This window comes from Talpa europaea (assembly GCF_964194135.1).
Source record: "Talpa europaea genome assembly, chromosome: 12".
Taxonomy (NCBI): domain Eukaryota; kingdom Metazoa; phylum Chordata; class Mammalia; order Eulipotyphla; family Talpidae; genus Talpa; species Talpa europaea.
In genome coordinates, this window is record NC_140079.1 from 30,385,890 (window position 1) to 30,399,492 (window position 13,603).

General features: G+C 43.3%; 1 protein-coding gene across 5 annotated transcripts in view; it reads left to right on the forward strand.

The window, feature by feature from the left end:
* The window catches only part of NTM (neurotrimin), a gene marked incomplete at its 3' end in the record, with an annotated part of 955,850 nt that overhangs the window by 758,888 nt on the left and 183,359 nt on the right, over nucleotides 1–13,603 (forward strand). For all 5 annotated transcript variants that reach the window (XM_084248692.1, XM_084248691.1, XM_084248693.1 and 2 more), the window contains exon 3: nucleotides 3,664–3,896. In XM_084248692.1, coding sequence (XP_084104818.1) covers nucleotides 3,664–3,896 — 233 coding nt within the window. The remainder of the gene's footprint in view (nucleotides 1–3,663; nucleotides 3,897–13,603) is intronic.

Below are 13,603 nucleotides of genomic sequence, written 5' to 3' on the forward strand. Positions count from 1 at the left end.
AAGTAATGGAAAACTGTTTCAAACAAGAGTCATTTCCAAGTGCCCGCTCGCTCTGCTGCTCTCATCCCAGATATCTAAATTAATGATTCTCAAAGAGTGATCTCCTGACCACATCTGTATTTTTATTTGGTCTTCCCAGTGATTCTGATGCATGTTGAACTTAAATGTTAAAAGGACCTGGGGGAAGGTCTATATGGGATATTCAAGTACATTTAATTTGGGGGAAAAATAAACTGGGTCTGAATCTTGGTTCTGCAGCTTAATATCAGTGTTACCTCAGCTATGTGGATAATATATTTTAATCTCTCTTAACCCCATCTGTAAATTGGCAATAATAAGTGCACCCAATCCAGTTGCTGAGATGATGAAGTAGTGCCTGGAATAGGCTTGCACGTTACATAGCATATAGTAATAAGTGCTCAATAACAATCACCATGAATATGAATTTAATCAATTTCTCTGCTTGGATCCAAGCAAGTCAAAGCAGTGACCACCCTTAAATTTATTAAAACGATTAATGCACCAAGTATGTTGCTAGCAAAGCCAGCTATGGAGTGTGTTTTCTTATGGAATTTCAAGTCCTATGGTTGCAAATCTACTGTTCAGGTGAAGCAGCCTGATAGGCAGAACATCGTGCCTGCGGGGAATAGGAGGAGGTGGGGCCAGGCACAACCCAGAGGGAAGTCTTGATATACACTGTCAACCAGTCCAAACTTCATGTATTCCAGTTACCTGGAAATCTTACTAAAAAGCAGATTCCAATTCATTACGTCAGGAGGTCAGGCCTAAGAGTCTTCATTTCTAACCAGCTCCCAAGTGGTGCTGATTTGATGGTTTTCTGACCACAGTTTCACATAGTGAAGTGATAGCTCAATGCTTTTCAAACTCTAATGTGATCTGATGCACCGGTGGATTTATGCTACTTATGTAATGGTCTAGTGGCCATCAGCACTGGCATCACTGGGGAGCTCATTAATAATACAGAATTTCAGGTGCCCCCCAGCCCTGCTGTCATCAGAATATGATGACAGCAAAGAACCAAGGAGACTCATAAGCACAGTAGAGTCTGTTACCCATCTATTCACCTAGGTTCTTACACGTGGTTAAATGCTCTGCTCTCACCATCTTGAAAACCTTCATAATTCTTAGAATACTCTGCATTTGTATGTTGTACTGAACTGCACAAATTGTGTGTGTGGTCCTACCACACACAATATTGGTATATTGTTCTATACCAATTCCTTTCAAAATTTCCAACTGAGATATTTTTAGAAACACATATGTCTGGGTTCCCCAATATTCTGAATCAGTCAGACGGGAAATGAGAGTTAGAATCTCTAACAAGCCCCTCAGGTGATTCTGATGCAAGTGGCTCATGCCGTCTTCCAGAAATTCTCCACTGATCTTTCCCTAGTTAGATCTTCCATCATTTCCATGCTGCGTTGTCCAGAAAACACAATAAGCAGCACAAATTTTGTAGGACACCAGAGCAAAGGTGTTTCTGGTTGAGCAGTTTTCCCTATAGGAGCTCCCAGCAAGGCTTCCCACCTGCGTCTGAAGGGCCCTGGAAAGATCATGTGACATTTACACAAGTATAAGCAGAGAAGATGCAGGGTACTAGAGGGCTCCGCTGGAGAGGGACCGCCACGGGAGCTGGGGTGCTGAGCAGCCATTCCTATGCTTTTTATGGTTACAGACCATTTTGAGAATTCAATGGAAGCAATTGTCCCTTTCGACTGAAAAACCCAGAATTGTACATTCTGAGAAGCACACAGGACTGAGAGTTAGATGCCCTGGCTGAACAGATCCAAGTCCATCTCTAACCTGGGCCCAGTTGACAGACCATTCCAAACCCTAATCTTTTATTTTTTTAATTAAATATTTATTTATTTATTTATTTATTTATTCATTTATTTATTTATTTATTTATGCATAGAAGAACTGGGGTGTAGGCCTGAGGTGCAGGGGCCGGAGGTGAGAGGATTCACCAGATACAGAATGGAGAGTAGAACAGGCAGATCTACTGAAAAATACTGCTGAGGGGAGCAGCAGGTGAGACAGGAGAGGTCTGTTGTGCCATGTGGATTAGTTCCCTGGCGGGGGATTGAGCTCATGCTACAGTGGCTGGCTATAGCTTAATAGCGCTGAGACTTTAATCCCTGTGTCAGCAGGGAGGCCCTATAGTCCTCATCTTAAGTAGAGTATGAGTAAGGTCATCTATCTCACAGACTTGCTACAAGAATCAAATGAGACAGGATGATGTAAAAGCATTTTGTACCCTGCACAAGAATGTACCAATTTGAGGCATCATTATACAGACCATGCTGCATTGCTGTTTCCAGTATTAAAGTTAGGATCAGGACACTGTGTTTGTGAATTTAGCCTAAGGCCACAGAACTTGCTTGGTGTAGGAAAGAGAGGGAAATGAGTACAGACAGAGATGTGATTAGGACGTGGGAGAGAGGCTGGGGATTTTGCAAGAATAGGAAAGAGAAGGGAGTTTCCATAATTTGGGGACTCCATGTGCAAAACAGAAAGAGAAGAAAACTATTTTTACATGTACAAACAGTTTAAGGTTTTGGAAAATGTCTTTAGTCTAGCAGTAATTGAACAGCTATGCCCCTGGGTACCATGACAATAAATAGCAATGGGGGTGGTCCATATTTAGTTTTGACTTTAGAAGCCTTCTGTCAGATTTCACTATTCTGAGATGGGAAGAATAGTTTTTAGTAGTTGAAATCTGAGTTTCTTATCTAACACGCCTTATCTGTGTGACTTGGGAGAATTACTTAGTTTCTCTTTTGTTCTTCAGTTCCCTCTACTGGTGCAACCTTCCCCATAGGATTGTTTTGAGTGACTTACACTGAGCGAGGTCCGGAATCATCCCATCCACATCATGGAGAGCTTTCAGCAAGGGCTTGTGCTGGAAGGGCCTGACCTTCCTGCTTGCTGAAGATGCCCCTGCTTGTAATGGAAGTTTATCTGAAGTGGTCCTATACACTCATGGTTTTAGAAGCTTCTAAAACTGAGCTTCTCAGGACCCAGGTGTCTGAGACAGCCAGGGTTCTGAGTTTATAGACACATAAGGCCAGCTTCTCTCCTGCCCACCTGTGACTATGCAGGTGCCTTTTCCCCCGCTCCTTTTCCTAAAAACCTGTCCTTTTAAAATGTTAAGAGGGCCTCCCTGGTGGCCTAGGGGTTAGGTCTCAGTGCTATCTTCCCTATGGCCTGAGTTGGACCCCAGGTCAGGGAGCTAACCCACATGGCACAGCAGACCTCTCCTGTCTTACCTGCTGCTCCCCTCAGCAGTGTGTTTCAGTAAATCTTCCTGCTCTGCTCCCCACTCTGTCTCTGGTGAATCCTCTCACCACCACCCCCTGCACCTCTGGCCTACACCCCAGTTCTTCTATGGAAAACTTAATTAAAAATATATAAAATGTTAAAAATAAAAAAGACAAAACCAAACATAAGACATCTGTTGCTGAGTTCCAGAAAGTGCCACCTAGGACAAGTCCAACAAAGGAAACATGCATGAACACTAGGGGTTGGGGGTGGAAACAAGACATAGTAACAAGTCATCGTGGCCTCGCCTTGAGGCCAGCACAGGGGTGGCCCCCCTTACTCCTCTGCTCCCTTGACTGATACATCTGTTCTTCCCTTTAGGTGCACAATTGACAACCGGGTCACCCGGGTGGCCTGGCTGAACCGCAGCACCATCCTCTATGCCGGGAATGACAAGTGGTGCCTGGACCCTCGCGTGGTCCTCTTGAGCAACACCCAAACCCAGTACAGCATTGAGATCCAGAATGTGGACGTGTATGACGAGGGCCCGTATACCTGCTCTGTACAGACGGACAACCACCCCAAGACCTCGAGGGTGCACCTCATAGTGCAAGGTAGGGGGGACTTGCTGGATGGGGTGATTGTGCAGCTCAGTGGGGGGAACTGTTTGAAATACCTTCAGCAATCCTGATCGGAGATGACTTCTGTTTGTCCCATCTGGTCAGGAAAACTTCCTAATTGTCATTTTGCCATCAGAGGCTGAATTTTCAAATAATTTTCTCATTGAATAGGACTTTTTTTTTTGTTTTTGTTCCAATAATATATTTTCTCAGAAAATTATCTTCTAATTATTGCTTTCCTTGGCTTTTTTCTCCTCTAAGATTTTTTAGGTTCCATGCAATTCCAAGTTTGTTTTATTTTAAGACCAACCCTTGAATGCTTTTCTGGTGCTGCACATATGCCACACTGGCACGGCCTGCAAAGGGGGCAGGGCCCACACAGATGTTCCGGACACCTCCCTAGCACATAGCCCGCGTAGCCAAGTCCACTCTTTGCAACTCACTGGCATCTTCTAATCCCTCCCGGCCCAGGGTTTCTGAACCACAGCACCCTGTATTCCTGTGTCTGATCTTCTGTGATTTGGATGTACCCCAACTTCCCCTCTCTTGCAGCCCCACCCCACTTTTGAGGTTGTGTGTTTGCACTACTCGGCTTCTCTCTGCATTCTGCTCCCTCTGTTTCTCAGGCCTGGCCAAGGGTGCTGGCCTGTTCTCCACGAAGCAGAACTGGTCCTCAGGCACCAGACAACACTCAGCCATGGTGGCCAAATCTTAACCAAGTAGTGAAAAGCTCAGAATTACACTCGGTCTCAGTTAAGTCACTCACTGTGCCTCAGCATCTCCTTCTGTAAATTGGGGTCAGTATTGTGAGTTGTTGGGTGACAAGTGAATTTTACATGCGTGATGAAAGCACTTGAAAGAGGGTCTGGCACTTGAAAGTGCCCTGAAGCGCTAGCTGCTTTTATTTTTCAAAATACCGTTGCTTTTAAAGCATCTTCTACAACAGACCTTGTTTAATTATCTCAGAAGCTTATATCCTGGAGGGAGGGCTGGAGAATGACTCGTCCATTGCTCTTTCATTCCCAAAGTGATTCCCTGTTCCCTTCACCCAGCTCAATGGCAGGTCCAGTACAATAAATCCTCCTTCAGGGGTTCCTTCACCCCTCCTGTCAGCTGGCCCAAGAGAAGTGGAGTGTCCTCAGATGGTTGCTAAGAGAAATGAAGGCTGAAAGGGGGCTCAGTGAGGAAGCACTCAAATAGGCTGGGGAGTGAAAGGAAAGCTCACTCACTGTAAGAAGGCAGGAGAAAGCACAACTTGGACACAGATGCCCACTGTGAAGAGGGAGGTGGGGAGCAATAATGAGAAGCAGACCCCACAAGAGTGAGGAGAATACCAGCACTCTCTCTGGTCAGAGATTACAGCAGCAGGACATCTGAAGTACTCATGCCATGGTGAAACTTGGTCATGCTAAAATTTATGCACACACACACATATATATATATATATATTTTTTTTTTCTTTTTCTTCTTTTCAAGAGAAAATTTTTGATGGCTTTTTCTTGGATTGGTTCTATAAATAAGATTTTTTAAACTGGTGAATGCAAATGATATTTTTTAAAGAAATAGAATTGTGCAGAAAATCTTGGAGTATTACAAATAGCAGAGCAGGTATGGTTACATGCAATTTTTGTTTCAGTGTGTTTATGTTCTAAAATATTTTTGAAAGTAATATTGCATTATAAGTTTCAGGTGTGCATTATGATAAATCAACTAAACTACATTGTCTAAACTACATTGTCTAAACTACATTAAATGTCTAAACTACATTAAGCTCACCATTTAAAGTCCAATTCTATCTTTCACCATACAGTTGACCTTTTTTTTAAAAAAAAAAAAGATTTATTTATTTATGCACACAAGAGCTAAGGTCTAGGCCAGAGGTGTGGGGGTAGTGATGAGAAGATTCACCAGAGACAGAGTGGAGAGCAAAACAGGCAGATTGACTGAAATACACTATTGAGGGGAGCAGTAGGCAAGACAGGAGAGGTCTCCCTGGCCAGGGATTGAAACTTGTGCTGCAGGGGCTGCAGATAGCTTCATAGTGTTGAGACTTAACCCCTTGCATCACCAGGGAGGCCCCTAGAGTTGACTCTTTTACCTGATTTACTCACCCCCTTTCCTCCTGCAAATTTTTTAATGTAAAATATATTTTTCAGGTGGAGAGTTGGCCCCCAAAATCTGAGAATCACTACTCATTGAGGAAGTTTGGCAAATGCTCCAGTGTCATCATTACAATTTATACCAGGGGTGCTTCTGAAGATGTTCCCCATGCCCCCATCATATCTCACGCCCCCCTCCTCCATACACATACTCTAGCGTGGAGAGCATTGGGCACTGACAGAGACTGATTAAGAACTAGGCTCTATTGGGCCTCCCTGGTGGTGCAAGTGGTTAAGCACAGCACTATGAAGCTATCTGCAGCCTCTGCATCACAAGTTTGATCTCTGGCCAGCCAGGGAGCTACCCACATGGTGCAGCAGACCTCTCCTGACTAGCCTGCTGCTCCCCTCAGCAATGTATTTCAGTCAATCTGTCTGTTCTGTTCCCCACTCTCTCTCTGGTTAATCTCACCCCCACACCTCTGGCCTGTACACCAGTTCTTGTATGCATAAGTAAGTAAATCCTTAAAAAAAAAAAAGAACTAGTCACTATTAAAGATATATGCTTTAGGAAGTAAGACCTTTATGGAACTGGAAAATGGGAAGAATAGTGAAAAATACTGATTCCCCCTTGAAAACAACGATGATGTTTTTGTTATTTTTTTAATCTACCCTTCCTTCCTTCACAAAAACAGCCACATACTCCTTCCCTCAGAACTTAGGAAAGCACTTTACAGGAAATGAACTTTGAATAAATACTTATGGAAGCACATGGCTGGATTTCCAGCCCAGAAGTCATAGGTAGATTCCCAGAGAGAAGGTGGAGTACTTGTGGGGGCGGGGGATGGGACGGGCTTGGGGGTGGATGCTCCATCAATCTCTGCTCATGTCCAAGCTAATGGAAAATATCTCATCCCCAGCTAGGTGCATACATCTGTGACTTGGATGTGTGCCCTCTTAGCATGACACACCACCTCAAGTATTGGAATCTCATCTTGGGCTAATTTTCAAATGCTGATGGCTGTATTGATCTGGAAACAAGCTGGGTTAAAAAAGGCACTGGTCCTGTACACAGACTCAGCCCCAGCTAATCCACTGTCGATATGCCTGGACTGAGCATTATTGACACTTTAATAAATAGAGGAGCATAGTTTTTCAGAGCCAAACTGTCCCCCCTCTTAAAAGCAATCAGACAAACTAAATACAGCCAGACTCCCCAGTTTTTCTATTGGAAAGAGGATGCATCACCATCCAGGATTAGGAAAAAAAAAAGGAGTATGTTTATCTTGGAATCATTTATTGTAGTGAATATACACCCTAATTCCCCTAGCAGAAGATGACTGTCTGGATTTTGTTGAAGTTGCTATTCAACCCTGAGCTGAAAGCTGGGGGAATGGAAATCAGGCATATTAAGTTTTCAAAATGGTATTATGATCATTAAGCACACACACACACAGACAATAACAGCAACAGGAAGAACTCCACTGATATCCTGCCCATGAGTGTGTGTATTTATATATGTGTAGAAAGCTTCTTATGTGAGTAAACCCACAGAGAAGGAAACAATGGCATATCACAGGACCAGGCCCGTTGGCTTAAAGGCTGGGATTATGATGTGTTTCCCCTTACCATCAAATACCCTGCCCCCCCCCCCAAATAGTTCCTTGTGCTGGGTTTCCTCTATGGTTGTGATTCAGTACATTTAGTTCTTACTGAGGCCACGATGCCATCTTTGCCTCTGCCTTGAGCCTTTGCCGATGGCCTCATTCATGTTTTCACTCATTCATACAGTTAATGATCATTCAGAAACAACTTCAGTTACTAGTAACCTGGCCAAGCACTTGGCACATCAAAGCTGCCCTTGAAAAGTTAGTTTCCTTTCCTATGGAGATGGGCTTGTAGAACATTTGCCCCATTCCTCCCTAGGAATTTAGTTTCTCTGGAGCACAGCTGCTGTTGGCTGAATCTTCTCTGGGTATCCACTTGCCCCAAACTCCTGGAAACACCTGCAGTGTGAGACCTCTTGCCCCTATGTTATCTGATTGAACATTTGAATAGAATTCAGAAATGGCATATACAAAAATCAGCCTGGTCCACTTATATGGAAACCAGATTTCCCAGTTCTATTCTAGACCAGTCTGTTGGTTAGCACAAGTACATCAAAGGAAACTTGGCTCCTGTTTACCAGAGATAGAGCCATAAGCATCATCTACAGTCCTTCCACATCTTAGGGTAGTCTTTCACTGGCTGCAAGTCCTTGATTTGTGTTTTGTCTTCTGGGATTTTTAAAAAATCTGCTGATTACATTCCATGTCTTTATAGTGAAGGAAAAAAAGAAGTAATCCAGTGGGTCTATATCTTCTTTTCTCACTGCCTATGGATTGTATTTTGCTTTTTTTTTTTTTTTTTTTTTTTTTAAGGAGGGGACTGCCTAAATTATCCTCAATCACTCCCATGCTGATTGATGGTGACTATGGATGCTTCCAAAGGTCCCAGAAGTGTAGGTCATGTATCTGAAAGATGAACTTGAGGTCATTCTGGTCAGGGCTGCAGAGGGGAGTCTCTGATGTGGACAGGAAGGAATTGGAGGTGTAACTATTAAGTAGAACCATGGAGAACATCAACAGAGTAAGGGTGAGTGTCCAACCACAGAGAAATCAGCTATGATGGCTGGGCTTGCAAGGTCAGCCTGCAGGACGAAGGTGAGGATGCATTGTCCAAGGTCAGTGTGTAGGTAGGGAGCAGTCTCAGGGCTACAATCAAAGTCCAGAGGATCACAATCAGGTGGGTCAAGTTCCCTGATCAAGCCAGGAACAAGGCACAGCACTGTGGAGGAGAGTGGCTTTGGAGCAAGTATGAGAGGGAGGTGGAGAAGAAGACACCAGGGGCTAGAGGCAGGAAGGGGAGAAGACAGTTCACAACTCGCCCTGATGACTCTTTAGAATTGAATTTAAAGTAGCTAAAGCAAATGCTGTTTAAAATGTAATTCCTCAGTCACACCAGACTATTTCCAATAATTCCATAGCTACATAGCTCCCATGTTGGGCATATAGATATGCAATATTCCCACAATTATAGAAACTTCCATTAGTCAGTGCTATAAAATGATTACCATATAGACCAGGCTATGCTCAGCAAGAGTGAAGGTTTCATTGACTCAATGGGCCAGGTACGGTATGGAAAGGAGGATGGAACTTTGGAGAAAAGGATAAAGGTGGTGGATTTTTAAAACAATGGAGGACCAGAGTTCCTCTCTTAATTGGAATAGAAAACTGGACACTAAAGATGCATCTAAAGGAGAGGCAGAACTTGGGAACTGATTAAATGTGGGAATTGGGAAGTAAGCCCATGAGGACACTGAGATTTCTTTTTTTTTTTTTAAGTTTTACTTATTTATGCATACAAGAGCTAGGGTGCAGGCCAGAGGTGCAGCAGGTAAGAGGATTCACCAGAGACAGAGTAGAGGACAGCACAGGAAGATTTACTGAAATACACTGCTGAGGGGAGAAGCAGGAGAGACAGGAGAGGTCACCTCTCTGGCTGGTGATCGAACTCATGCTGCAGTGACTGCAGATAGCTTCATAGTGCTGTGCTTAACCCCCTTGGGAGGCCCAGGACACTGAGATTTCTACCTGAATCCTGGAGGAGGTTGGAACGAACTCATCTCTAGCATCCTTGGTAAGGTTTCATGTGGCAGAAGAGATGGTCAGAAGTTGGACTTATGGATTTTAAGAGGCTGTGAATACTACATTCAAAATGAGCTTGTGAAAAGGAAGAAACACACCCCATGGGTACGCATATCCATTTAGACAACCAGAACATAATCTCTTAGGTCAGAGTGAGGGAAATCCATCTATGCCTTATTAAAATTTGGGTCTAATGAATTCCATCTATTTGACCTTAGGGTGCTCTGCTTTATAAGTGTGATTAATAAGTGACTGCTTCTGGAATCTAGCTGCATATTTTACTCTTTTCCCCTTCTTGATCCTTCTGCCAAACCAGTCTACTCAGAATATCTACACTGATGATACCTGGTCTCTGTGGCTCCCTTGCAAGAGGCCACATCTCAGAAAGCACAAAGCAAGTAAGATGATCCTGGGGAATGAATTATTGGCCAGACTAAGGGCTGCACAAAACATCTCAAACACACTGTTGTTGTTGTTTTGTTTTGTTTTTGTTTTTGTTTTTTTAATCTCTGTGTAGTATTACAGCAAAACTGCCCTGGTGGTCTGCAGAAATTTAGAGATGTTCTCTTATCAGAATACTGACTGAAACTTCCAAATTTCGGTGGTGAATTTGTGAGCATGTTCTCACTAAGAGACACTGTGCTTACAGACATGAGAAAGTTAATGCAGCTAACAGTAGCCATAATAGAAGCAATAGAAGCATTGGAGGTAAAAGCTCTTTATCAGTTCTGCAGGTCCTACCTAGGTCTCTCTTTTTCCATTGGCACAACTAATCACCTATCCTTTTTGTTGGGTATAAATGAGTTTTCCTATGTCTTCCTAGGCTGAATAAATCTGAAAATCCTGGCTATTGTTTGCTAGTTAATTACCTGCCTTTGGAGTCAACAGTGCTACAGCTCATGTGAAAGAGAGGAAAGGCTAATACCTAAAAAAGAGAGAGAAGCCAGGATATTGCCGTATGTTTCTTGTTTTTGTGGAATTCCAGAGAGAAAGGACTATGGCAGGGAGATACTCAGCACAGGCAGGTGACTTGTAAATAATAGAACCTTGGCGGTACCATCCTTTTATTGTCTTCCTGTTCTGAACCTTCTCTTCTTACCTGCCTGATATGGGTGATTGTGTTGCTTTCTAATCCTGAATAATTAATTGACCTTGTCAAGCCAAATTCATTATTATGATTAAGAGAACAGGAACAATAACTTTTAATTTCTAGACACCCACGCCCCATAGGCTCCCCTAGACTGGACAGAACAAAAGGAGATTTGAAACACAACATATAAAAGGGAATAATATGCTCTAATCCTAACATCAAAAGCAAAGATTTCTGTTTCTCCAGCCATATCTCCCAGAACACAACATGCTCTCCTGCCAGTGCAGGATTCCTGTAGAGCTGAGACCTTTGCCCCAACTAATTTCCATTCAAGCTGCATCTCGCTGAGTCTGTGGTGGAGAAAACCATCCAGTTCTGAATCAACAGAAGTCACCTTCTCAGTACATGTGGGTTCGTCAGATTTCAATAGCCCTGTGGGACAGAAGGTCACATTGTCATCCCAAATTGCTGTCCAAATGATCTCTCCTCTCCCTGCTTGTTTCAAGAAATAGTTGAAAGTGCACATTTGGTCTGGTCACTAGACTGTAAATCTGAATTCGACAGGATTTTCAAAAAGTTAGGAAATGAAATTCCACTACAAAATGAGTGTTCCTCAGAGCACCCCAGAGAATGAGGAGGAAGTGGGCCATTCTAGCTGAATTTGATTGAAAGAATGTAGACAGCATGCAAATGAAATAGCTGAGTTCTAACTAGTGGGCTTTTACATTTCTTGATGCAGTTTCTGACAAAGGAGGGGCCGAATGTGTTGGTGGGTTTACTCTCATTCAGTAAACCCGCTAGGACATTATCTGCCTGCTAAGCCAGTAGGGCAGACTCCATTAGATTAAAGAAATCTGAAAGAATTGCTATAATAGAAGTCATAATGGTCTCATAATGTTGTTCCCCGCACCTTCTGGTATGACCGGAAGGGTCCTCATGTTTTCTAAACATTTTGGAAAATTTGACATCTGCCTCCCAGAGCTCCCTGTTCAGAACAGTCAATGGCTATAGGCTATCCTGTCCAAGTTGTTCACACCAAGGATGACATTAAGGGAGCAGAAAGCTCAGGCAATGCATTGTTTCACAGCAAAGACAGAAGTCATCCTCCATGGAATAAGTGAGCACTCCCAATGGGAGGTCTTAAACAACCACCAAATTCTTTTCATTTTTTTTTGAAGATGTATTTATTTATGCATAGAAGAATTGTGGTGTAAGACCAGAGGTATGGGAGGTGAGAAGATTCACCAGAGACAGAGTGGGGAGCAAAACAGGTGGATCTACTGAAATACACTTCTGAGGGGAGCAGCAGGTGAGACAGCAGAGTCTCCTGCGCCATATGTGGGTTAGCTCCCTGGCTAGGGAGGGGAATGAACTTAGGCAGTCATGGTGATTGTGCTGAGAATTAACCCCTATGCCATCAGGGAGGCCCCAAGCACCAAATTCTTATCCTTAAGGTGGTTTCCCCAGGGAGTCTGAGCTGCTTCAGATTTCAATACCGTAAGTGACTTTGACTCCTATTGGCCTTATATATTCCAGCAGCCTCCAAGTGAGACAGGTTGTCACTTGATTTGGGGAAAAGGACTGATATCAGACCTTAGATCAGCAGCACAGCCCCATGGTTTCCTCCAGACACCCAGACCCACATCTACAGCTCCCTGTAGTTCCTTTAAGCTGATCTTGAAACAAACATTCTGAACAAAGGATTGCATGAGGACTTACCTGGCTAATCCTAGAACATGTCCAAAAATGTCCCTCACCATACAGGTTTCAGTAGGTCGTGCTCATGAAGTATCTATAAAGTGATAGCAAAGACAGCACCGTTGACCCAAACAGGCCATGACTGTAGCAAGAGGACTCTTAGATACTCAAAAAACTCACAGAGTTCTGATAATTCTTTATTCTTGTTAAAATGAAAACTAGCTTCTTAGGGCCTGGGGAACATTAAGGTCTAAGTCTTTCAGTCTATCTGTTGTCGGATTGCACATTGTCACTTGGTATTTTTCAGTTCTACTGGGCAGTATCCCAAAGTCAGGCACTGGGGCCACGAGCACTCAGAGTGCCCACCCTGTCTAGAAGAGACTGCTGGCTTAGCAAGTAGTTCTCTACATCTAAATTCTATGAATACATGGAAAGGGAATAATTGAAGATATTTTCAAGACTAGGGAAAATTGCTAGATCCTCACCAGCCTTTTCAGGGTAAGAAGGATTTTTCAGGGGATCCAGAAAAGAAGGCATCCCAGGCAGGAGCTAGGGCATGTGCACAGTGTGAAAATCTGAAAATGACAACATGGAGGACATGGGGGGATGCTGATGTGGTCACAGGACAAGGTCCTTGGGTTAGTCACTAGACATTGGCCTGAAAGATAGGCTACTGCTAGGTTGTGGGTAACCTGTGTCCTGACAGAGCAGCACAATGAGAAGCAGTAGGCAGTGGAGCCATGAGGAATTTCCTACAAATTATACAATACATCACATCTCTTCCTCAAAGTTCCATTGGCTAGTTTTGGCATAGGGCACATATACAGAAGGCTCTCTAGGAAATAGAAAATAACAAGCATTAGGCTCAATAAGCCTCGGGAGAAAGGGAGACACATTGGAGGGAAAGGAATTTGTCTAAATCCAACTGGTGCAATAGGTTAAGATACAAAGGTAAAAATTCACCCAAGACTCTTCTACCACCAGGTCAATTTTTAAAGCACTAAAATATATGTTTTATAATTGCAACCTCAACAAGGATTTTTTTCCCACAGTACACTTAAGGTGCATTTCTGTGTACTTTAGCTAATCTAGTGTGTGGTGCTGAGATTTTGGGCTCTGCCACTGTGA